Source organism: Apostichopus japonicus, chromosome 4, assembly GCF_037975245.1.
Source record: "Apostichopus japonicus isolate 1M-3 chromosome 4, ASM3797524v1, whole genome shotgun sequence".
In the NCBI taxonomy this organism is placed as follows: Eukaryota; Metazoa; Echinodermata; class Holothuroidea; order Aspidochirotida; family Stichopodidae; genus Apostichopus; species Apostichopus japonicus.
In genome coordinates this window covers 25,863,519-25,890,250 of record NC_092564.1, presented here as the reverse complement: position 1 = coordinate 25,890,250, position 26,732 = coordinate 25,863,519, and the positions used below count along the sequence as shown (strand labels likewise).

The window sequence follows — 26,732 nt, the reverse complement described above, 5'->3', positions numbered from 1 at the left end:
GCCTAGACATGTACACACACACAAAACATGATTTTTTTTTCTATTGAAAAAGACCTCAATAGTACGCTCCTTGAAGGTCTATGGGCATACAAAACAACTTAGTCTAACCTAGCCTATTTTGCATACCAAAATTGGAAAGAGAGTTTGTATTGTCAGTTAGGCGCATTTTTCATTACAATAAAAAAAAAGACGCATTACATATTAGCTTGAATCATGGTGGAAAGTGAAAATTAGGGAACCATGGTTATGCAAGAGTACCATAGATGGTAAACAAACGGTTGGGAAACAATAAATATGGGTAAGCTTATAATAAATGAACAGAAATGAAGATCATGTCAATTTCGCGTCGTATTTGAATCCGAGTTCAACACATTCGTATAAAGGTATAAATCTGTACATCTTGCGTACATATTTCTTGACCCAATTTTATTATCAATGTCACCACGGCAACGACATGGCTCTCCTCTCGCCAAACTTAATATCAAATCCTGCAGTAAGGATGCTGTTATTATTGTTGGACACATTCCAGTGGTTTACGCGTTCATACCTAACTTCCTATCTACATGAATGAGACAGATGGCACCCTGCATGGGCGTACATTCATGTTTCAAAACTATATGACGTAAAACTAGCCGTGATATTTACATCTTACACGACGACATTTTTTTTGTTGCCATCTTTTATTCAAACTTTGAATTCAATGTACAATTTTGTTTTTCCATTTTCGTAAATATACAATAGCTATTTCTTAAATAGCGACCATAATTGTGAAAATTAAAGTGATCGATTTACAAAGTATATTAGATTAATACGAATTTCGAAATATATAATAAACATTCAAACGTAGCAGATAATAAAGGTATAACTGAAATAGGACAAATAAATAGTGACTCCGAAAATCTGAACATCAAAAAGAGAAGAACAACTAGAAAATGTTGCGTAAAGGTTATTGTAAGAAATGGGAGAGCGAGTTTCGCACTTATGAAGATATTTCTCCACCTGTATAGTAAGAATTTAACTTATTGAAGAATGCATTTGTATTTGGAATACCACTGTTCATTTTTTTCCTGATAAATATAATACTTCATATGAAAAATAAGGAAATTCATGTAGGGTCTTTTACTTGAAGACGATAACCAAAACATATATCTTGCTTAGAGAAAACAAATTGTCTATTGAATATTTTCTGCTCAACATTTACACGACGACATGGTCATCTACGATATAAGTGACATCTCGCCATTTGAAGAACAAACCAACCAGGAAAACAATCGACAAGTTTTACAAGACAGCAAATGTTTAACGAGATTGAGTATATGTACTTACCGATTATGAGAAACAAAGCAACACAGCCGTGGACCACAAAATAGAATATTCCTTTTGAATTAATCATAACTATTATTATCTTACGTAATCCTTTGCTTGAAATTAAACGGTATTCTTCTTTTACAAGACAGTTAAATATCGATGTTTCTCTCGTCTCATGTGAATATTAACGTACATAGCTAACCATGCAATCGTGCCGCCTTTCGAATGATTGCATTACCGGAGTTTCTCGATTATACGAAAAGTCGATCTTCAAGCTAACTTCCCTTGATGAGCAAAAGAAACAGACAAACATTTAAATAACAATCACAATGATTATTCAGCGTTTTTACCTAAACTAATATTGTTTTTCAACTAACACCTTTGGACTGCACAATCGGTTTGACTGACGCAATGTTTTTTTTTCTCAGTCTGGGGAAATTGTTTAACGTAATAAAACGAGGTGGCGGATTTCTTACCTGTTTTCTATCTTATTCAACTCGTTCTTTTTTCCCCCTTTTTTCTCTCTCAGAACCAGAACTGTGTAAAGTATAATAGATGCCCAAGGTCTGTCTTTTCATGAGTGTATTTTCTTTCGTTGCATTTTTTTTTTTATTAAAGAAATCAGTTATAATATATCACAGAGATTTCAACGTTTAAAATGTGTTTGGTTATGCAGAATATACCCTTGGCATACACTTTGCTTTTTTTTGCTTTTAATCTTTCATTCTTTTTGACGTGATCACTGCAATTTTTTGGTCGCTTGAACTTTTTAGACATGTCTTTTCTCAGCTTGGAAAATATCTCAACGTTTCAAATGTTGCACCATTTGACCTCTCGACTTAATTTTCATTTTCTCTGGCCGAGGAACACCAGTCCATCGCTCCCTATCTTCATGGAAGTCTATACTTCAACAACCCCGGAGCTGCACACATTCTTTATAAAAAAAAACCTTCATTTCGCCTCTGAGCCTCCTATTAAATTTCATGCTCTTACCTATATCAGTCAGGCAATTTTGAGTTGTTCATCCCCACCCCCAGCCCGACCCCCCTCCCACGTTTCCTGTGCACGCCACTGGCTTGCAACCGTTAACAAGCAAGTACAGTTTTAGGTATATTCTTACAATGTAAAGTTAATTATATGCCCCAAGATTTGCCGGATTCTGCTCGTAATGTGTTGTTGCTCCTTTAAACAAGCCTATATTGTTTCTTTTTCAAGATTTCCAACATTTTTAAAGCAAAAAAAAAAACAATATTCTCGGTACTTTATCACTTTGAATGATAAAAAACAAACAATTTAAAATAAAATTTAAAATTTAAAAAATTAAACAGCCTCATGAAATGTTCGTTCAAATCCTACCAGTTTTTAGTTGTTGAGAGGTGGAACTTGAAGCAAACAGGTGTGACGTCATAGACACACATTGACAAAACTTTCTTCTTCTTTATATATTTCACTCCATTTTGCGTGTTTCGATTGAGCTGAGTTTGTCTATATATGTAATTTCCATATACTTAACATATATGGTGTAAAAGTGCGCATGCTTTAAATATACCAATGAATATGCAGTATACTACTCTAGAATTGTTTTCCATTTTGCTTCAAGTCGGGAAGTACAACCCTTTCATAAAGGTCATCAGTATTATCCCGAACTGAAATGCTAATAATGGTCACTGATGACGAAATATCCAACATTGTCAACCTCTTCTTTCAATTTTTTGTCCCCCTCACTAGGACATTACTTGAACAATCCTCAAAATGCTTGGAATAACCTGACAAGGGGGGGGGGGGGGGGTTAGAACTTGAAGGAAAATATTTTCAACGGCTATTTAATATTCTTTAGCGGAATTTTAAAATTTTAAATCTTGCTAATGATGAAGACCTTAAACATATGAAGACTTTTACGTGACGCTTAGTTTTATATGAAAGTTTCAGGAACCCAATATGTCGTATGAATTCAACAAATTTGATCACCATCGTCAATGATTTTTTTTATTTTTTATTATTATTATTTCTTCATTTATTCACGGTCATCAAAGCATACAAGTCTTCCTCTTGTGACTTTGACTGTATATAAGTAAGGATAAGTTTCAATTCTTCCAAGGTTAGTTTTATGACGTGCCACTAATTAATTTGCTCCATTGAGTTACACTCTAAAATCATCACTTTTCATGGTCGCTATATATATACACCTAAACACCCTTTGATTTACCTCTATAGGTTTGTACTATACCAATGACACCTGCAAAGTAACCCCTTGCGCACGACCTTTTTTTTTATTATATATATTTGAGCTAGAAGAGGTGAATATTTAGAATAGTGCTTCCCAATAAGATAGAACTTTATTCATAAATTTCATTTAAGAAGGCTCTTTGCTTGTTTCTTTCTCTTTTCTTAAATCATAAAGTGATTTTTATATGTAACATTTTTACCGGGCTTAGAATCACAACTGTCCCAAGAGAGAATATTTCGCGGAATTTCAGTGTGATCCTGAAGTTGTAGGGCCGAATTCAATGTAGGGGATCTGGTGAGGGGGGGGGGGATTTTGTAGACATGTTAAGGGTATATATATTAGGCCTATGTACGCAAGTTTGTGCTAGAACTGAACTACTTTTAATATTTGGTGTGAGGTTGAAAATAGGAGGAGAGGTATGGACCCCCACCAGCCTTGTCGTTTACCTCCATTTCATTTAACTAATTTCAGTGTGATCCTGAAGTTGTAGGGCCGAATTCAATGTAGGGGATCTGGTGAGGGGGGGGGGGGGATTTTGTAGACATGTTAAGGGTATATATATTAGGCCTATGTACGCAAGTTTGTGTTAGAACTGAACTACTTTTAATATTTGGTGTGAGGTTGAAAATAGGAGGAGAGGTATGGACCCCCACCAGCCTTGTCGTTTACCTCCATTTCATTTAACTAAGTATGTTCAAAAGTATTTCTTTCGAGATCCGGCATTAGGAATCACAAATGATTTCGAGTTGGTTAGCATCATGTTTGGTCTCTAGAGTAAGGAAAATTTGTCACCAAAAACAGAACTAGTATTGTTCGATACAGGTGACAAACACCTACAGTGGAATTATATACGACCTTCTTTACCGGTTTCGAACTTCTGGACATACAATCAGCGTCCATAGCCTAGTGGTTAGGGTTTCCGCGTACAGAGCGGGAGGCCCGGGTTCGAATCCCGGTGGAGGCTGGGAGTTGTTTCACTGTTCTGGATTTTCCACCTCATTACGATTTCAATTATATATATATATACATATATATGTATATATATATATATATATATATATATATATATATATATATATGTATATATGTTTATATACTGGTGCAGAGAGAATGAAGTGGGATGGGATGGGGGGGGGGGAGGGGCGGCAAAAACAAAGAACCAACAGCATATGCCCTCCGTAGTTATCATTCATGCAATAACAGAACGAGAAGCGTAAAAAAAAGTATTCCTCTGCTAAATCTGCAGAATGTTGTGGATATCAAGTCTTGAATTGTGCTGACCCAAAATTGCTCACGAAAAGTGCACCCATATAGACAGACCTGCAACTTGTTTACCACAGAGAAACATCAAAGAGCAGATATCGGAATCGGCTCCAACAATATAGGTCATTCTCACATGTCGTATTCCACCATCCCAAGCTGTGGACAAAAGCTCAAATTGCAAATCTGTCTTTCACATGGAATGACACCGAGCTAGATATAGGAAGCCTGAATAACAAGTACAGATTTGACTTGTTCAAGTCTCCCATTGGTGGAAATTATTTCCCAAAATAACGGGAATATTTCAATATGGAAGACACTGTGCTACTCACATCAAAATGCGGCGTACTGGTTATGAATACTAAAAAGTGCTACCAAATGTGCTTTAGTTATAAAGATGTATACCTTATCAAAAATTAAATTTGGTCCAGTATGTAATGCATATGCAAAGTCATGTTATTTATCGAAACTAGTTAATATTAGTATCGTCGTATACATAATAATATTATCATCGTGTACTTTCATATAATGATCATCATCATCATCACCATCTGCACTACCATCACCATCATCACTCCAACACAAAACAACACTTCTTTATAGTTTGTGTAGCTCCAACGGAGAATGAAGCTGTCAGATGTAGGCTACGTATTGACCCCACTATCTAAGCCATACCCGACACACCTACCCACTCCAACATTGTTATTGACATTGATATTGACATTTGACATTGACATTGCCTATAGCCATTAAGATAGTTAAGGCCCTACAGCAGGTGCTGCCATAATTGTGCTTTTGATTCTTTGACGATTTTATTTTTTCTGTAGCTAATTAAGCTTAATTGACCGCGAACTTGGGAAAAGCACACCTATTAGAACACGTTGCCTAAAGTTGAGCACATCGCCAAAATAAATTGTAACTTTGAGGCTGCTCAAGGTGACATTAATCACTTTTCCCACTGCTTGTGCTTTGGCGATTATTGACTTGGGAAGGAGGGGGGGGGGGTAAGGGGAGAGGATACACGTATTCCATGACAGTAACAGCTGTGAGTTGTCTTACGCCTGCTTAGAGTGAATAGATGAAACGTATTAAAGGGTGAAGACTCGCGCAAAAAGAAACGTCTTATGCCGGTAATTTGACCTAGTTTCGAATGAGGTGTAACAGAAGTGTTAAACACTACCATCGATCCCAGAAAATACACACACAGCTTGCTACCGTCGGTAATTAGACACTAGTGTACAATCAGTATACATACAGCTGCGGTCAATACCAACAGCACAGTATACAACGATACAGCGATGGACATCTCAGGTCCAGCTAAAGATAACAATTAAGGTATCACGTTTCATTACTGTCTGCATTTTGTAGCAACACGAACAAAACGTCACTTGCAAGCAACAGAAAGTTAACTTTTTCAGATGGCCGAACGCGGTTTGGGGCGAGATCATCATTAATGCGATTACCTTTTTTCTTTTTTTCATGATATTTGCAGTGGAGGTGGAAGACGGTTGAATTTTGATGGAGGGAAAGGGAAGGGGAAGGAACTTCGACGGACAGTTGTGGGCACTGCCCAACCCCTGCCCCTTGCAAACTCGACTGTACGACACAGCATTTTCGATGCCACAGGCGTAGGATATTGAAGGATTTTGAAATAGACCATGATGGCGCATCAAAATGAAGGTAATATCGAACTTGCCTGACAGGGGCGTTTATAAGGCAACATAAAAACTATGTCTCATAAGAGAGATGCTTGTTGGGTATACATATTAAAAACCTAGGTGTGACGAGCTGACTTAAATCCGCTCATTGAGTGCTGAAGTGAACTGCTCGAATTCAATCGATTGCACATCGAATGCTGCGAACACTGACTTCGTTGCCCCCGACTCGAGCCGAGGCCTTCCGATGATATACTTGTCATCAGACTGCTCAGCCTTTTTGCAAACACTGTTCAGTTTACCGCTAAGTCATAGAATATTAATCTACAATTTCCGTCAAAATGTATCATGTAGTTCTTCAACTGTTCTTGTGAATACTCATCCATGGCTTTGTGGTGGCGTTCGTGATGTTATACTGGATATATGCAAATTTCCTTTCAGAAACCCCCTAAGGGGGGGGGGGCTCATACTAGATTGCTAATCTTCCATTACCGAAAAAAAACGGTCATCTTAAAGAAACAAACTCTGACAGATGATGTTACGTGTTTTGTTGTATTTTAAGTTTTACCTGTTACATTTTCAAAAAGCCATTTCCGTCGGTTTGGATTTCCAAATTTAGTTTAGTAGTATTGAGCTGAGAATAACTGGACCATAAGTTTGTCCATTGATATGAATTATTAACCTTACTGCCATCAAATGTTAACCGTCAAGTTACGTTCTATTGTTTAATATCTTAATAACGTCAAGACGTCATCGTATGAAAAGCTGTCACAGTAAAAGTGAACGAACAAAAGCTGCTATTTATGTTAACATAATTATCGTATATTGTTAACACATTTGGCGTTCCATACCAACATCCATACTACATTTAATCGTATATGTGAGGTAGGCAAGGCCTAAGCTGTTGTCAGACGACAGGCTGTGTGAAATAAGCGTATAAGTAACTTCGTACACTAGAGAAAGTTGTTCCGTTGGTAAAAATGATGCGAGAAATCGTATTCCTAGTGTCGTCCTTTTTGGTATGCTGGAAAGGTGTTCACCCATTCCTTGACATAGACGAGTTGAAGAATATTCATTATGATATTGATATAGTTGACCAGCCAGTGTTATTCGGAAGGGTGAGTCACTATAGTAAACGTTACTGACATACTGTAGACTGGGCATAAACCTAACACTAGGCCTAGAAATAATAATACTACTCACTAATACTAGTACTTAGTAACTATTAGTATAGTAAAGGCTTCATAATTGACGCACCCTCGTAATTGACGCACCTTCAGTTATTACTAGCAACGATACAGCAGGCCACCTAAACTTTTTGCAGTCAAGCATAATTACATATTTCATGAGTTTGAATCCATTTCAGCTATTTGCTGACCAAATTGTGGTATTTATTAAGCTTTTAACACCCTCCCCTCAGTTTGCCACATTTTTTGGACATTTGGAAATCTTACTCCCAAAAAATAACCAAAATTACTTCAATGGGATACAACTACTCTCTGGGACCTGACCTGTCTGAGCTAAGAGGTTCAGAGCATAGCAAGTAGCATCCAAAGTCAATGGATGTATACTTAGGCCTACACTACAGTTAGCTTATCGACGAATGTGTCAATTTAGGGGTATGAAAGAACTTGACACAGCAGACATTTTGTGGTCAAATTCTTCTCAATTGTACGTTGCATAGGCACAGAACAATAAATATTTTGAGATCATTACATTTCTGAGGAACTACACATATGAAAAATGCATGCAGTTGAGTGATTTGGATTTTATGTTGACAGACATCGTCAATCCAATCCTTAAGTGCGTCAATTATGAGCCCACCATGCTACTAGTTATAGTAGCATGACTTGAGTAATACTAAACACTCAAGGGTTATGCAGTTAGACTTGATCTGGCCTTAACCTAACTTTGTTAACTTAACTGACCCGATCAAACCGCATTGTGTAATATTACTTGTCCACCTACTGAAGGTAGAAAAATTGCAGGAGAAAAATAGGAGAAATTGCAGCCTGGCTATGCCCTAATGGACCCTCAGCCTTTTATCGCCGTCATAAACGAGCGTTAGCAGTTAGCTCCAGACGGCACCAGGAGCGTCCACTCAAATTTTATAAACTTGCTTTTATCTACCTATTGCTGATGGCAGGGGATATCCACACAAATCCAGGCCCAAACTACAAGTTCCCCTGCGGGCTGTGCAGTAAACCAGTCCGAATCAACCAACGTGGTATCCAGTGTGACAACTGCAATATATGGTACCATATTAAGTGTACTGATGTATCTGTTGCCACTTACGACCGACTTTCCGGAACTGACGAGGATTGGTAGTGTAATCAGTGCCAAGTGCCATTCCAGTTTGCAGATTCCTTCTTTGACTCAGATCAGTCATTATCTGACACTAGCCTGGACTCCGCTTCCACTGATACAGCTACTAGCACCAACATTACCAACGGTAATCCCTTCGATATAGACCTACCAAGGGGACTCAAAATCTGCCATTTAAACATTCAGGGAATCCGCTCATCTTATGATACACTGAAACTGAGTATGGCTAGTAAGCCATTTGATGTCATCACACTATCAGAGACTAACCTGAATGATAGTGTACCGGATGAAAGCATAACCCTACCTGGCTTCACCTGTGAACGGAAAGATGGTACCACCTCCAAATCTCATGGTATAGCGACATTCATCTCCAACACTTTGGTGGGACGTAGACGTCTGGACCTTGAGGTAGACCACCTCGATTGTCTATGGACTGAAATTATTTTACCGAAGACCAGACCAATTTTGATTGGCTCGGTGTATCGGTCTCCCAACTCAGATTTTGTTTACCTGAATGACATATTGAACAATATATCAAATGCATTGGATTGTAATTATGAAACTTTGATTTTAGGTGATTTCAATTTAGATCTTCTTCCCACTTGCAAGAAAGGTCTTACTAAGGATATGCATGATTATACACGTCGGAATGAACTCAGTCAAATGATTTCCGAGCCCACCCGTGTGACTCTTCACTCACGAACCCTCTTAGATCACATTTATGTGAACCGTAAAAATTATGTCACTCAGTCAGGAGTGATACCCACTGGTCTGAGTGATCATAGGCTGATTTATGCTGTTAGAAGGGCTAACAAACCCAAACATATTCCCAGAAAGATCACTACTAGATCTTTCAAACGGTTCCATCAGGAAGCTTTTATTGATGATATCTCCAAAATCCCATTTTCCTGTATTGAAGGTCTGGATGATATTGACCTCATGTGGTATACTTGGAAAACTCTCTTTAATGAAGTGTCTGATGCCCATGCACCTCTGAAAACTGTGACTGTTAAAGGTGAGCACACTCCCTGGGTCACTGATGAGTTCATCTCGATGACCTGGGAGAGGGATCACCTGAAGAAGGTCGCTGAGAAACATGGTTCACTGGACACTTGGGCCAGATACAAAAAATGTAGAAACAAACTCAATAATCTGGCTTCCCAACTAAAATGTGAGTACTTCAAAACCAAAATTGAGGACACTAAAAATGACTCCTCTAAATTATGGTCTACCCTTAAAGAAGCAATGCATAGTAGCAAACACCATAACATTGCTAGCATAGTTGATAATGGTATTGTTGTTAATGACAAGTGTGAAATTGCTAATGTCTTCAACAATTTTTTCGCTAACATTGGAAGTGAGCTAGCTAGTAAATTCGATTCTAGACCCCACACTCCTTCCACAAATGATACTTTATGTAATTTCCGGTTCCAGACAGTTAGCATTGACTCGATTGAGAAGCAACTAAAGGGCCTGTCTGCCGGGAAAGCCACTGGCCTTGACAACATAAGTGCTCGTTTGTTGAGGCTATCTGCCTCCCACATTGCTCCTTCTCTTACTTATATCATCAACTTCTCACTCTCTCATGGGGTTTTCCCTTCTGACTGGAAGACTGCCAAGGTCTCACCAGTTTTCAAAGATGGGACACGCAGTCAGGTCGACAATTATAGACCTATTTCAGTTCTGCCAGTTGTGTCAAAAATCTTGGAAAGAGTTGTTCATGATCAACTGTATCAGTATCTAACTAGTAACAAGATCCTTAACAAATGGCAATCAGGCTTCAGACCTGGTTACTCCACTACTACGGCTCTCAGCTATGTGGTTGATGATATTTTGTCAAACATGGACGGTGCCTGTGGAAGAAAGAACGACACTGGCATCTTGTTCCTTGACTTTAAAAAAGCTTTTGATACAGTTGATCATGACATTTTGCTTGACAAACTTCGGTCATATGGAGTTGTTGACTCTGCATTGGATTGGTTCGGCTCTTATCTTGCGGGCAGATACCAAATTGTTCAGATTGAGAACCAGTATTCAGATATGATGGGAATTGCATTTGGCGTTCCACAGGGATCTATCATTGGGCCATTACTATTCTCTATATACATAAATGATCTTCCATCTGCCACAAGTGAAAGCCAGGCAATTTTATATGCAGATAACACAGCTGTTATTTATAGCTCTGAGAAAATATGTGAAATACAGCAGGTTCTCTCTACAGATCTTATTCTGATTGGCAAGTGGCTGGTCAAAAACAAATTGACTTTGAATGTAAAAAAGACCAAAAGTATGCTTTTTGGCACACCAACCATGATGAAGAGAGCTGACCCTCTCATTCTCCATTATGACTCACATGATATAGAACAGGTTCATGTTTTTAGGTACCTTGGGGTGCTTTTGGACAGTACCTTAACTTTCAAAGACCATTTATCTATGATTTGCAAGAAAATATCCTGCCGTCTTGGGATACTTGGGAGGGTTAAGAAGTATCTTCCACACAAATACAGGATTATGGTGTACAATAGTTTGATAAGCCCCCACTTTGATTATGCTAGTTGTACCTGGTCTAACACCTGTGCCAAGTATAAAAAATGTCTGGTATCTCTGCAAGGAAGAGCTGGTCGGATTATTCTAGATCTTCCTAGGACTGCACCTACAGCTGATGTTCTCTCAGCTCTATCCTGGATCCCTATAGAGCAAAGATGGAATTATCACCGTCAGGTTTTTATGCATAAAATCCACATAGCAGCTGCTCCTGACTATCTCTGTGACAAGTATGCCCATGTCTCCTCGAGTGAATCTGCCACAAGAGCGTCTACCTCTGGTGGTTTCTGCCTTCCACATTCCAACACTATTTGGGGGAGACGTCGTCAAACTTGCCATGGGGTTAATCAATGGAATGCACTGCCTCGGCATATTCGTATGTGCAATAACACTGATACCTTTAAAAATAAACTAAAATGTGCAATTAGAAATGGCCTGGCTTTCTGGAATCTTTGAAATCGAATTAGATTTTTATTTTTATTTATATATATATATATATTTTTTTTTTTTAATTTTTTAATTTTTTAATTTATTTTTTAATTTATTTATTTATTTATTTTTTATTTTTTTTATTTATTTATTTATTTTTTATTTATTTATTTTTTTTATATTTTTATATCTATATTCTCTATTTATTTATGTGTTCTGTTTGTTATATTTTGTATGTTTTATATGTGCAGGGATCCTGGGGAGAACACTGGTTTACCAGTGACAGGACCCCTGGTTACGAATAAAGTTAATAAAATAAAAAAAATAAAAAAATCAACAACATGAATACATTGGTACATCCTTTTTTATCTTAGTGACTGTAGTGTCTTTCTGAAAAACTGACATGACATTCGTGTGCCACTCGTGAATGATAAAGCAATTAGCCTCAAAAATCATATCTTGTTGAACTCTATGAATGAGGTAAATGAATTGCAAGATGTTTTTAGAATTGTACTTGTTGAGTCATAAGTAAATTACTACTGTTTAGCCTCTATCAAACTTATCTTAAAGTAAAATCAATTAAGGTCATTGAAAAGACACAACACATTTGATGGGGGGGGGGGGGATACAATTCTACCCATTTATACATATTTATTTACGTATTTGTGTGTTTTTTTTATGTACTTTTTTAAGTGACATTTACTTGTGTGGGCAAAGTTCTTGCTCCCTGCCAATCCCTTTTGATTGATGCAACATGTCTAGTTCAGTCCATTTCGCACACATCGGTGTACTTTTGTGTGACATTAATTTGCTTGTTGTTTTATTTTTCAGCCTTCTGAACAAGAAGTAGTGTATATGACCTCCAAATATGGGCAGCAGTATGAATGCCAACTACCAAACATTGCAGAACTGGAGTTAGAGATGGAGGAGGAGAAGGCTGCCAGTGAAATTGGAGTCTCAGAGCTTTTAAAACCAATGGAGACTGCTCCATGTATTAGAAAGGTAACATCATATCAAAACAAGGACTTATGGATTCTTATGTTGTCTTACTAGTGGTACTGTAAACAACATACATTGGCATGCATGTGCTTACAGCCTAAGCGCAATTGCTCATCTGCTTTTCCCAAGTTTCTTCTCTTTAATGATTAGGGTGAGGGGAGAGAAAGCAAACCTTTAAAAAAATGATAGCCTCTATGTGTGATGCTAAGAAAAGGGGATTCCTATTTATTGTTTTGCTTTTTTGAGTGAGGAGAGGGCGTGGGGGGGGGGGGTATTCCTCTTATCCTGCCAATCAAACTTGGCCTCAAACTTTGACCTACAGTAGTACTGTAGGTCACAGTATACAGCTCTACAGTGTATATATTACAGAACTTTTCCATAACTTTGTTTTCCCCGTCAAAGATGTTTAATGGTACTGCTACAGTGTAGATGCACTTAACAAATGTGTATGGCAGCAAATGAAGCACCATGCAATCCATGCATATCTTGTATTCATCACCCTTTTTGTAATATGATGCAACATGTCTGTAAAATTGGTCCATTTCACACACATTTTGTTTAACAACAGATGGACACATAGGGTTCGTCATAAGTTTGAAAATGTTTTTAATACCTAAAGGTGTGTAGAAGTGTTCTATCTATATACTAATCTCTCTGTTTACCCTTGTGCATACAGACAAAAGACTGGTGGTCTTATCAATTCTGTTATGGGAAAAACATTGAACAGTTCCACCTGGAGAATGATAAGATCATTGGAGATGTGGTTGTGCTGGGCATTTACGACTCGGAGACTGATTGGAGTGACAATGCAACAACTGTGAGTTTACTTGTCAATATTGACCTTAAAGGCTCATTGAAGGAAGAAACTTTTAGGTTGTTTGTAAAATTTCCTCAAAGCTCAAGTTTCAACATCAGTGACCTTCAATTGGTTTCAGTATTGATTCCAGCATACTATTATGACTATTATTGCTGGAAGTTTCCAAAAGCAGCGTTTTTGTTTCCTAAAGGGGTCCACCTTCCACCACCAAATTATTTCCAGATTATCAATACTGTACTCTAGTCATTGATCAGATAATAAAATGTCTCATTGAAGGAAGAAACTTTGAGCTTGTTTGTAAAATTTCCTCAAAAGCTCAAGTGTCAACATCAGTGACTTTCATTTGGTTTCAAGCAAATTTATTTTGAGGCAATACTGATGACCTTTAAACTAACAACTTCCATTATTAAAGAAATGAGCTGATGATTTAAACATCTTTATTGAATCATGGAACTTATTAAATATCACTTTTAGCTCTGATTTTTGGGTTTGTTTGCAAGTGACAGATGATATATACTTATGTTGTTGTATTAATATTGAACATCTACCATTAGTTACCATCAACTAATTCTTTACAATGCTTTACTGTACCTGATTCGAATTGGACTCGACTTCTTAAAGCCGTATACAAAGTAATCCATTCGCCTCTATTCATAACTGGAGTGTCTCTTTCCAGACCTACAGCATCATTATGAGATTATTTCTAATATTTTACCATTTCTCATTTTGTATGACTGAAGGATTCCAGGAAGAACAGACTTAACCGTTACCACAGTCACAACTATGTCAATGGTTCCACTTGTGATTTAAATGGAAAACCGAGACAGGCAGAAGTCAGGGTAAACTTTTATACTTTGATTCCACAAGATTTCCATTGTAGATGGATATATAATATTCACATTAAACCCTCAGTGTAGTCTTTCAGTATAGGTGAAATACATATATGGGCTTCACAACATTCTACTACAGTTGATAAGAGGCATCAGCTTTGCCTCATAACTGCTTTGGAAACTATATTTGAACAGTAATAGAAGTAGTATCTGTGGAAGAAGTGAAAATACTCCATTGGTAGCATTCAGGTTCATGCTGATAAAATAAATGTGACTTTCTTATATTTCATATAGCAAGATGAATTGTTTTCATTTCTTGGTTTTGTCACTTGCAATATGTCTTGAAATATTAGGTCTACAGTATGAGAAGAAAATGTCAAAGAATACTGTTTACTTTGACTGTATTGAAAGTATGCAGTGTCACTTTTCACGTATGTATGTTTGTTAGAGAGAGAGAGAGGCATTACAGGTTAACTTTGGCATGATGGGTAGTGCCTTGGGTGTAAAACCAAAAGAATGTCACTGCATAAAGAAAGGTCTTCTTAATTCTGTCCTGTTGTAAGTCACTCTAGGCCTAGACTACTACTGCAAGCCACCATAGGCGATTGCCTTAAAGCCACAATAGACTACTAAGTGCCTGGCACCAGGCTTGGGGCGATTACATCTGAATGTAATCGATTACGATTACGATTACTTGAGAATGTATGATTACGATTACAGCCTAAAGTTGAAGTAATCGATTACGATTACATTGTAATGTAATCGTGATTACAATCACGATTACATTGTGGTTACTGTACTTGCACAATCCTCTGCATATCTGCGATCAAATCCCCAGTACTTCTTAGTATAAGTTTATTGTGCTAGAGAATTCTAGAAGCAGGAACACTTCTTTGGTCACACTAAAAGCCAATAGTAAGAATTAGTTTTAATCATTTCTACTAATTTTGCCCTTCTCATTCAAATTTCACTGTAATCATAAATGTAATACGATTACGATTACTTTGCCCTTGTAATCGATTACGATTACTTTGTAATTTTCACAAAAGTAATCGATTACGATTACTTCAAAAAATGTAATCGATTGTAATCGATTACGATTACTGATTACGATTACCCCAAGCCTAGTGCCTGCAAGCCTCCTTTACCCTACTGCCCTAAGCTACTGTTGACCGCTGCTCTAAGACACCCTAGGCTACTGTCCCGCAGAGCCTCTTATTAAAAAGAAAGTATCCGTGTCTGCCACACCCATGTTTAAAATTTAAAACATGGATTTACTGTTATGTTTATTTTTCCAGTTTCATTGTGCTGAAGGGGAGGGAGATTCCATCTCCAGAATTGACGAACCAACAACTTGCTCTTACATCCTCACGATACATACGACCAGAATATGCCACCATCCTTACCTCAAACCACCTCCAAAAGTCAAACCAAAGAGTGTCCTCTGCTCCCCAGCTCTGACCCAAGACCAGTTTGATATATACTTATACCGTGAAGAACAAACAAGTAAGGACATCAGTGCCAACACCTTCATAACACATCCATGAAAGTTTTGAAAAATTTGTTAAGATCTATTGAACATCCACTTTGATGACATTTATATGTATATAAACCCGCCAATCTTTGGCTTGATTTCTCACAAATCTGTACATTTCTGTTTTCCCTTTTCAAAGATTCTTTGTTTATTAAAGCTAGAGTTAAGTTTGTTTCCCAAATATCCAATAATGTGGTTTTCGGCATTTTACCGTAAGATCTAATTGTGACAGACCACATTCCTGTGTTGTCCATCATGTCTCCTTAGGGGTTATATTTTTTTCTTAAGAAAAAGGATTGGAAATACAACAGTTTCTGAAATTTTGGGTGACCCTCCAGAGTAGGTTTACCATATGTTATCTGCAGATAAGAGGTGTTGCGGCCTGGGAAAAATGGCTTAAGTGGGGAAAATATAGTTTGGACGAAATACATGTTAATTACCAGATATGAGTTAAAAAATCTTCACCTCAAGTGTCCAGCTGATAAAGGACTATTTTGATTAACAATTTGCTTTTCATGCTCAAATTGGATTGCAGTCAGATGGCTAATTCATACACTGTTGAAATAGTTTTATCACTGTATATTTATTACATTTATGTTAGAACTACCTATAGATCCTGGCAATGTTTTAATATTTGGTAATTCTGCCGCCCAGATGTTCATGTAATATAGCAAATTGAGTGCTTGTCCATGGAAATTTGTACATATGGTAAAACCTTATTTCAAAGTTAGCAATATAGTAGAATGCTATAGTATTGCACCTGAAATTTGTAGTTTTTAATTTTCATGGTAAGTTAAGTCTCAAACGTATGTTGCAGGTTGGAGGTCATTCATTGCAGAATTGACCTCCATTACCGCTTGGTTTATTTGGTAAATGAAATGGTATCAGACAACATAACTGTGGTTTGCATTTAAGGCTATTCTACATTTTCCTTTCAGAAATGGAAAAGGAGAGAAAAGAAGAGGAAAATGAGAAACTTGCTCAGGGTATGAAAGCAGCATGTGAGTACTTTATAATGCATTACCTGCTCCTCGCTCAGGGTATGAAAGTAGCATGTGAGTACTTTACAATGCATTACCTGCTCCTCGCTCAGGGTATGAAAGTAGCATGTGAGTACTTTACGATGCATTACCTGCTCCTCGCTCAGGGTATGAAAGTAGCATGTGAGTACTTTACGATGCATTACCTGCTCTTTGCTCAGAGTATGAAAGTAGCATGTGAGTACTTTACAATGCATTACCTGCTCTTTGCTCAGAGTATGAAAGCAGCATGTGAGTACTTTACAATGCATTACCTGCTCTTTGCTCAGAGTATGAAAGCAGCATGTGAGTACTTCAATGCATTACCTGCTCTTTGCTCAGAGTATGAAAGCAGCTTGTGAGTACTTTACAATGCATTACCTGCTCTTTGCTCAGGGTATTGAAGCAGCATGTGAGTACTTCAATGCATTACCTGCTCCTTGCTCAGAGTATGAAAGCAGCTTGTGAGTACTTTACAATGCATTACCTGCTCTTTGCTCAGGGTATTGAAGCAGCATGTGAGTACTTCAATGCATTACCTGCTCCTTGCTCAGAGTATGAAAGCAGCTTGTGAGTACTTTACAATGCATTACCTGCTCTTTGCTCAGGGTATTGAAGCAGCATGTGAGTACTTCAATGCATTACCTGCTCCTTGCTCAGAGTATGAAAGCAGCACATGAGTACTTTACAATGCATTACCCTTCTCGCTCAGGGTATGAAAGTAGCATGTGAGTACTTTACAATGCATTACCTGCTCCTCGCTCAGAGTATGAAAGCAGCTTGTGAGTACTTTACAATGCATTACTTCTGCTTGTGTAAGCAGCTAAAAAAAGTTATTAATTTCTTCTTTGTTACTTTTTAATTATTTTGTAATTAAAATTTCTAAAATGATGAACTTTGATTAAAATGGCATTTGTATCTGGTTGAGTGTAGAGGAAAAAATAGCATCAGGTGTGTGTGTGTATAATGTAACACAATATGTGATCTGTAATATAAAAGATTGCTAGAAATATTACCACACCCAACTGTTCCCAGCATCTCTTATCATCACCCATCTTTTTCCCCACCATCCTCCTTGCCCCCCTTCAAAATGACAATAAAAAAGTCAATTTCTTCTGATCAAAGAAAATAAAATCTTTACTTATCAGCATCCAAGAAAGAAAAAAGGACTTGCAGCTTCATTTTATTTCTAACATTTCACATGCAGCGTCAGTTTAATTTCTAAAATTTCACATACATATTAAATCCTCATTTGGGTTGGCTTTGTCGTAATAGGTGCTTCTAATCACAGCCTCTACAGGAAGATAAGATACCCCCCCCCCAAAAAAAAGCAAATTCTATAGTTTTTGTCCACCAAACTCACACCTAGCATAATGAAGTTATTCAAAATCTAAAAATTGCAAAAGAAAAATGTAAAACAAGTACATATTAAATTTTGTGGGACACAAAACTTACCTGTAGTGTACTATGTATGAAATAGTAAATAATTATGAGCAATCAAATAATTATAAGCATGGAGATCACTTGGTTAGATTTAAAGTGTATATGATTGTGTGTAAATATTAGAAGGCTGCGTATTACTGCACTAAAAGGGTGGTGAAAAGTAACCATCTAACACATACCACAGTTTTAAATAAAAAGTTACATTGTTAATTGCTCAAAATTCTCACTTTTCTGTCTTTTTATTTTATGAAGGGTTTAAACAGTTGCTAAGCAAGAAAAGCAAAGATGAGAGTGAGGAGGAAGAAGAGGTTGACGAAACGAAAGCCGGCAGTGTCGGTGATGAGGAGGGAAATGCTTACTCGCAAGAGTTACGAGATGTACTTGGTAAGCTGGTATTTTGTGAGCATTATTTTTCAAATATTGTTGAAATTGCCCAAGAGTATATTAAAACCTCATTTATGCATTCCATTATGAAGATAAACAAGACACTGATCCCTAACCCTACGCTCTTTGTTTGGTACATGACGGTCTACTTGTATTGGCCAAATATTGGCTAATTCGTACAGAGCAAGCAAACTTAAAACCCGATTACAATACCAGAGTCTTCCCCCTGTTTATCCACACACTGTCAAATCAAAATATTCCCTGGGCGCATGCAAAAGTAAAAGCATTGGCCATGAATAGGTGGTACTCTAGCCTGGACAGGGAACACTTTTGACTGTATGACTCAGTACAGCCAAGAACTAATGGCTCCAGGGTACTTGTTATTCAATGTGTTCTTCAAACAACCCTGCATTGCTACAGATCTGGATGACAAAGATGATGTTATTGTCTAAATTTCTCATACCCCCCTCGAACCCTATAATTTGGCAAAAGGTTCTAAAGCACACATCGTCGTCGTCGTTAATAGGTTCAGTATGCATGCTCAGGTATATGCATAGGATTTGGATAAACAAAGAAAATGGTTATTTTCTGAATTTCTCATTCCCTTAAACTTTGTCAGTGTTCCAAGTTTCTAATAAGTGCATTGTCTTTGATTACGTATATATTTGCCACAGAATAGTATTAAAATAGATTATTGAGACCCTAGAAATTTAAAGCATAGTGAGGCTTTGAAAACCTAAGATGTGTTGTCATGCATCATTGGAGGTCAACAAAATGTTTAAAATATCAGGTCATAAAATACCAAAACCAAATTATATTCGACCTTTTGTGGATTCTTATCTTTGTGCTTTTGGGGCAAAAGAAAATTCTTTTAAAGAAAAGTTTATTAAGAGATCTGTGAGAGAAAAACATGTTTTTGTGTGAACCCTGCATTCTGTTCTTGCATACAGTTTTCATAAAACTGCAAATTTTAAAGGTGATTAACTTTTGTGGAAAAAGGGAACTTGGAGTCATCTAATGCGATGGCATAGACACATCTTTAACCGGAGAATGTTTTATTAAAAATTTGATTGAAATTTTACAACCACATTCTCTCTTTTAAATGAATGATTTATGAGAATATGAACACATTGCATTGATTTGTGTTTTGTAAAATCATGACAATGAAGTGAGAAGTAACTGCAAAGAAACCTCTCTTTTCATTTGTGCATCTATGACATTGCACCTGTTTGCTTCAAGTTCACTGTTGGTACCAAATGTGGAAATCTTAACTATCAATATCTCAAATTGTCCTTCAGGAATGGAATGCAGAGTTGGATGTATGTATGTACAGTATGTATGTATTTTAGATCCTCCTGCGAGCTGGAACTCGCAAAGAAGCCATCATTGGCTTATCAAAGCCACAAGCTGACCGAAGTCAGTCTCTTACATTCATATTTAATGTCCATGATTAGGAATTGTCAATTGTCAACAACTCTGTAACTGGACAACATACATTAATCTTGGAGTGACTCGAACTCTGGGACCTTATGATTGAAAGGCACCAGCGTTAACCACTGAGCTAACACTCCTTAATGGCTTATATAAGGCTTACATATATATAAGGCTTAAATATATATAAATATATAAATAAAAAAATAGAATTATATAAAAATTATATTATTATTATTATATAAAAAATAAAAATTACATATAATATAATATATTATATATATAATATATATTATATATAATATATATATAAATATAAGGCTTAAATATATATAAATATATAAATAAAAAAATAAGCTATAAGGCTTAAATAAAGCCTGTCAAAATTTAAATTTAGGGGTGAATTATTCTTTTAACCTCCATCATTTTGGTCTGACAGACAAGTACTCGGATAGTCTTTCAGTGGCCAGTATCGATGATGCAATAGCCTTGGGCATCGACCCCAAGACACTTGCCAAGGTCCTGGTAGATATTATGGATTCCGTCCAAGACTCCCTTGAAGCCATTGATGAAGAAGTCATCGGTTTGTATAATTTCCAACTTTATTACCTTAAAGGTCAGTAAGAATGATTTCACACCATCGTAAGAATCACGCAAATAAGCATACACAATGCCTACACTATTAAACATATTAGAAAAGATTTCTTTATTTCAAAAGCAGATATAAGCAAAATAAATGAAAGGTAGAATGCTCAGTTGAGATATTTATTGTCTCGTAACAACAATAGTACAAAAACTGCTAGGTATCTTTGTATGTGTGTAGCAATTTGCGTAGCATATTTTACATGCTTCCTCAATCAATTTTCCCCTCTACTTGAAGTTCTATTAGTTTACCATATGTAATATCATATATCAGATATTATAAGCAGTATAGGTCATTGATAGACCACCATTAAAGTCTGTCCCTTCTGGTTGTCTGTCTTTTCTCCTCAGCTCTCGAGAGCGAACTTGGTGCAAATAAACCGAAACGACCAGCATCTGAATCTGACAGAGAGGAAGATGAGGATGAGGTTGAAGATCAAATTGAGGAGGAGGAGGAGGAGGAGGAGGAGGAGGATGAATTCAGTGAGAAAGATTACAAGTCTCTCCTAACAGACTTTCGGGATGGCATCGACAATATGGGCGTGACCGACGACGAAGCCGCGAGGTTGATGGCTTTGGCAGATGAGCTGAAAAAATCATTTGAAAATGTTGAAGCAGTAGACAAGTTACTGAATGCTGTAAGTTTGGAACTATTTAATTTTTTGTGTTGATTTGGTGATTTACAGTTTGTATCAAAGCCACTTGTAAATTATTTTAATATTTTCTGGCAATGTGACTCCTCACCACGAGGACACCTTTTCATCGAATTTCTCAGTAGGATTTGGTGTTTCATGTGCCAGATATTTGTCCAAAAAAGTATTAAAATTCACCTTGTTCATTTGAGCTAGTAGAATCCAATGGTTTCTTCCAGAAATCAAAACAAATAAGGATTTGGTGGGGAGGGGAGGGGAGGGGGGCAGAAGTTGTTACTACCATGAGGCATCATTTTGGTCACATTTATACATATCAGCAGAGACCACCATGGGAAACGATGCATTCATTAGTCTACTGTCTGCTGTTACAATTATTGTAGTGGAAGGCAAAACAACAGTTTGTCATGAAATGTTCAAAAGTTGAGGGTGTTGATAACGTGAAATTCATAACATAAATCAGCTTCCCCTGCCTCTTACTGTAACTCACTCAAAATAGATAGCATGTTTTCATCTCATTTTCATCATTTGTCATTTTACAATTTTTACTCATTTTCAAGAATACTGGTGAAGATGAACTTGATATAAACAAGAACGATTTTAGAGTGCCGGAGGAGGAGGAGGAAGGAGGAAGGGTCGATAAAACTGGAGAGGAGACAAGAATCCTGGAGGATGGAGAAAAAGGAGATGACAAAGAAAAGGACGAAGAGGAGGAGGAAGAAGATATTAAGGAGGATGCAGAGAAAATGCTGATATCCAAAGTAAATGACTTAATAAAAAAACTACAAAGTGACACAGCCACCAAAGGAAAAGGTAAATGCATTAAGGCTGTCTTTACTTTCTCCATCTTTTAGAGCTCACTTCATTTACATGAAATATAGTTTATAGTTGATGCTGGAAAAACCTGCTGTTGAGATCATTTTAATGCAGGAGAGATTCTAATATCAACGCATGTACTCGTACGTACATACATACCTGTACATACATACATACGTACATGCAGATGTGATGGAAAACAGATACACTTGCTTTAAAAGCAACAGGTCAAGTAGTTAAACAATAGTGGACAGTTAATGAAGGTTGCCATATAGTTCTCCAAATGAATACATATTAACAAAAAGCAAGAGAAATATGTTTCTCTACTTGCAAGTGGAATTTAAGAAACTCATTCTTCATTAGGATGTTGGAATTCAACTTTTTGTTTAAGGGGACACTGACCCAACCCATCATATCTTATATGGTAGAGATCTTTGTGAAGTAAAATCTTGTTCTGTTTGGGAGATATCCTAGTTTAAAAGTCATGTCATGGAGCTGTCAATTTCTAAAGCTGTGATGTCATAGTGCCGTCACTAAGATCTGATAGCTGTTGCTCTCTCTTTTTGTTTTCTCTTTTTCACATTCACAAGGTAGAATGTTAACATTTCTGACTTTGATACCAATGCCACCATTACTTCATTAAGATGCAACATTGCAAAGCCCATCTAAATAACAGGAAACAAATTTTCTAATAAAAATAATTAAATAAATTGAAACACATGTGGCTTGATGATGCCATATTTAGACTTGATCAAGTCTGTGTGTGTGAAGGAACATTAAATCTGGGATATCTCCCAAATGGAATCAGATGTTGCTGTTTGGAGGAGAAAGTTGTTCATGACAGTTATCTGTATCACATAGATCAATAATGATGTTTGGGTTCCAGGGTCTTCTTTAAATATATTATTAAATAATGAACAAATATGAAGTTGCAATTGATTATCTAGTTTAGTGAAAATAAAGTGGTTGCATTTAATATGCTGTTCTATGTTCATGAAAATACTGGACGTAACCTCACATTCCCGAAACAGGTGGTTAAAAGCAACAACACACTACTTGACTAGGGATAGGCTGACTCAGTTCAACCATCATAATATGTATAAATGTGAACAGTCGGACAATGAGAGTTAATTGAAACTGATAACGTTTTTTTTCATGTAGTGACCAGCTCAACAAGTTGCATTTTCACAACTCTCATGCAGTGTGCAGCTGTTCATGACTACAGTTGCCCATTGCCAAGACATGTAACATCATAGACAAATATCTTTGCATGTGATCTAAACAAGCATCGGTGGTTACTGGCTAGTAGAGACCAGTGGCTCTGTGTGGGATCATTGGCCATGCAGTGTGTAGGAGTTAGTTTTTAGGACAATTGGTCTTGAAAAACTATCACACACTAGTCCAAAAATAGTTTATAAAAGGGGCAACCAGTTAACTTTACTTCAGTAAAATTAAGAGTGTTAGTTTCAAATTTCATTTCAATTTTTTTCTTTAATCTTTTAATCCCTCATCAGCTGTAGGTCAAAGTGGAGACAGCCAAACTGGTGAGGATGCTGCTGCGGATGGTGATGTCGAGGACAGGGTACGGGTACGAGTCACCAGAATCAGCATGAATCAGGAAACAGGTGCGAACACCCAGGAGAAGGAGGTCAACTTGTACGATCCAGAACATAAGAGTTTAGAAGAGGCAATACAGGATCATTTAGAACAGTCTGGGATACAAGTCGAAGGTAGGTTTAAAACCGTCACGGTTTAGAATGCCATCATATAAATGTTGAAAACTTAACAATTGATGCCCTCATTCCAAGCAGCTTTTTTCATTTTCGTTGCAGAGAGCCAGAATTTTACTTTTACAATTAAACATTAGTGTGTTATTCACACGGCTCGAAAATAGCCCCGTCTCTCCAGCACTGTTGCCCTGGAGGAATAGAGAAGCAGTGCCCGGGATAAGTCAAACATCAGGATTTATCTGGCGCTAAAAATAGCGTTAGACCGATTCCATGGATTTCGACGCATAATGTAGTGAAAATTCGATGAAAGGTTAGAAATTGCTTCAGAACAGTTTGAGAAATGCTCTAGAGATGCCCAAAATGTCAGGTTCTCTGGAACGTTTGGTTTTAGGTCACAGATGAGAAAACCTTATGTTTCGAAACACAGGTTACTCATAAGAAGATTGCAATTGAGCAAATTACAGCAGTCAAACAAAGATGAACCATAAAATGATTAAAATGGATGATAGGCGAGCAAGTAATCATTGATTCCATTCAATTCCAAATATTCAGCAACCAGACACTTCCTCACATTAATATTGTAACACCACCCGTATTTTCATGTTTTCTTCATAATTTCAATTTAACCTTGAGTGCTCAATCAGATAATGTACATTATTGCTGTGGGACTTTAGTGTCAACTAGGTACAAAAAAACCAATAGGAATTTACGAACTCGAAAAGCTGTTTCAACCTGACTCAATTGTCAAAGCTATAAACTCTGATAATAAACTAATGCTTGAAATAAGTATCAATCAATTGATTGATTGGTTGGTTGATTGATTGATAGAAGTATGATCTGTGGAACACATGAAAGTGTAGTTACTGCTTTCATTGGGAAGTATTTAACTTCACACAAAAGTCTGTGCCACTGTTTTGGTTAATGCATGAGCTAATGGTGTTGGTCGTCATGTAAAGACATCCCACTCGACTCCATGTTCAGGTAAACCATCCCTGTCAAGAGGTTAAACTAGGCTGGTGCAGCCAGTGCAAACTCCCTAAGGAACGAAAAAATATGGCCACCAACTGGCTGAAGACAACTTTTCAAATTGGAAGATTTTAATTTATATGTGTTCTTAAATACTGTTCAGTAAAGTACCCAAGTTCTCTTTTGATACCAACCAAAGTGGGAATTTAAACAAAAAAGCCCTATGGGGAATCCCCAAATGGTTTGTACATATTGCCTTTGTATTGAGCAAGATCTGTTACAAAAGCAACAAGTTGTACATGTCTGTGAGTGCTTTATACTGGACTGTGTGAGTCATTAGTGGTAATAATAATTTCAGACAATTTCAAAACATTTGCACTTTGCTGTACGGTATTAACATTAGAGCAATGCGCATCACTAGCAGATCATCGCAACAGATGTGTAACAAATGAAAACTTTCATCAGTGCATAGACCTGAATTTACGACAGCCTCATAGCAACTATTACTACTGTAGTAAACTGAAGCTGTTATGGGCATCAAGTAGCAGACGTACAGGGCATAATTTATCTTTACATCGCATCGCAAAATGTTATGCAAAGTGGGCAAATTTCTACACAAGTTCCAAGATTCTTGATGGGCAGTGAAATATCAGCCATACCAGTTGTTTGAGTAACAATTGTTTTAGGATTCTCATGCAATCATATCCAGGGATATGGCACAAAATTCCCCCCTCTTTTTTTTTTTTTATCATTATTAGCAAGATCATTATCTATCTCAATAAACCTCCTGCTATAGATTTTATAACACTCTTAAACAGAAAAAGCTTTTCAATACTACTGAATAGAAAGAACAAGAATTCAAAAGTCGGAGCCCTTTGTGGAGAAATATTTGAACAGTTTTACAATGTTTTTGTTATTTTATTGCATTTACCTGATAAGGTTGCCTTATCTTTTTGAACTGTTTTGTTCCAATTTTGAGAATATGAGACTTTGACTAGAATGGGATTCAAACCAGGGCTGTTTGGATTTATTTTGCTTTTAGTTTTCTCCTTTCATCTCAAGAGGAGGGGGGGGGGGGCGAGGGTTGCTGTTATTTCTTGCAACAGCTATTGTTTTCATCAATGTTGAAGTTTGATTTGATTTTATTCATTCTCTTAACTTACTAATTTGTTCACTGATGTTTATGTTGTTGACCCACAAGGCTCTTTAATCTTGGAATAATAAAATAGAAACTGAAACAGTATATTGAAGAACGAGTTGAAGCAGAGTGAGAGGAGAAGGGGGAAGAGTTGAGCAGAGGAGGGGGGAGGACAGAGGGGACTTAAGATGAAGGAGGGGGCTGAAGAATGAGAGAAGTGGGAGAGGCACAGCATATAGAGCTAAGTCAAAGGAAGTGAATGGGAAAGTAACCATGATGTTTCCGGGGGTAACCCTTATGGTTTGAACTGCGAGGTCACACTAGGGCTCAGCAGCATGTAACACACGTTAGAATTAAATGGAGCAAACACTCAAGAAATAGAAATACTCTCTATTTATCGAAAGGTGGCAAGATCGAACTCAAAGTTTTATCTTACAAGCCAGACGGCTGGCCCGACCCCGAAGAAGATGACAGCAATATAGCAATCCTCAGTGAGGAAGAAACTACATACTTTAAAAATATCGTCTCAGGTCTTCTGGTAAGTCTGTGGTCATTTTAAAACTCCTGTAGGACTTGATAAAATGA

The 26,732-nt window shown here is 37.0% G+C and overlaps 1 protein-coding gene and 1 long non-coding RNA gene across 4 annotated transcripts in view; both read left to right on the top strand.

Moving 5' to 3' along the window:
* LOC139966948 (uncharacterized) overlaps positions 1-6,465 on the top strand; it is a 49,524-nt gene extending 43,059 nt beyond the window's left edge. Inside the window, exon 3 of the long non-coding RNA XR_011792812.1 lies at positions 6,288-6,465. This is a non-coding gene — a long non-coding RNA (uncharacterized lncRNA). The remainder of the gene's footprint in view (positions 1-6,287) is intronic.
* An 857-nt stretch (positions 6,466-7,322) lies between these two features.
* LOC139966942 (uncharacterized) overlaps positions 7,323-26,732 on the top strand; it is a 29,542-nt gene continuing 10,132 nt past the window's right edge. Inside the window, exons 1-12 of one of the 3 annotated variants that reach the window (XM_071970442.1) lie at positions 7,323-7,568; positions 12,580-12,750; positions 13,424-13,564; positions 14,305-14,403; positions 15,693-15,900; positions 16,867-16,929; positions 18,643-18,774; positions 20,645-20,788; positions 21,199-21,485; positions 22,058-22,310; positions 23,828-24,043; positions 24,146-24,195. In XM_071970442.1, coding sequence (XP_071826543.1) covers positions 7,431-7,568; positions 12,580-12,750; positions 13,424-13,564; positions 14,305-14,403; positions 15,693-15,900; positions 16,867-16,929; positions 18,643-18,774; positions 20,645-20,788; positions 21,199-21,485; positions 22,058-22,310; positions 23,828-24,043; positions 24,146-24,180 — 1,887 coding nt within the window. In that variant the 5' untranslated portion in view covers positions 7,323-7,430 and the 3' untranslated portion in view covers positions 24,181-24,195. Of the gene's footprint in view, positions 7,569-12,579; positions 12,751-13,423; positions 13,565-14,304; positions 14,404-15,692; positions 15,901-16,866; positions 16,930-18,642; positions 18,775-20,644; positions 20,789-21,198; positions 21,486-22,057; positions 22,311-23,827; positions 24,044-24,145; positions 24,196-26,551; positions 26,686-26,732 lie in introns of those variants that run through there. The other 2 variants (XM_071970440.1, XM_071970441.1) reach the window with 2 other exon arrangements.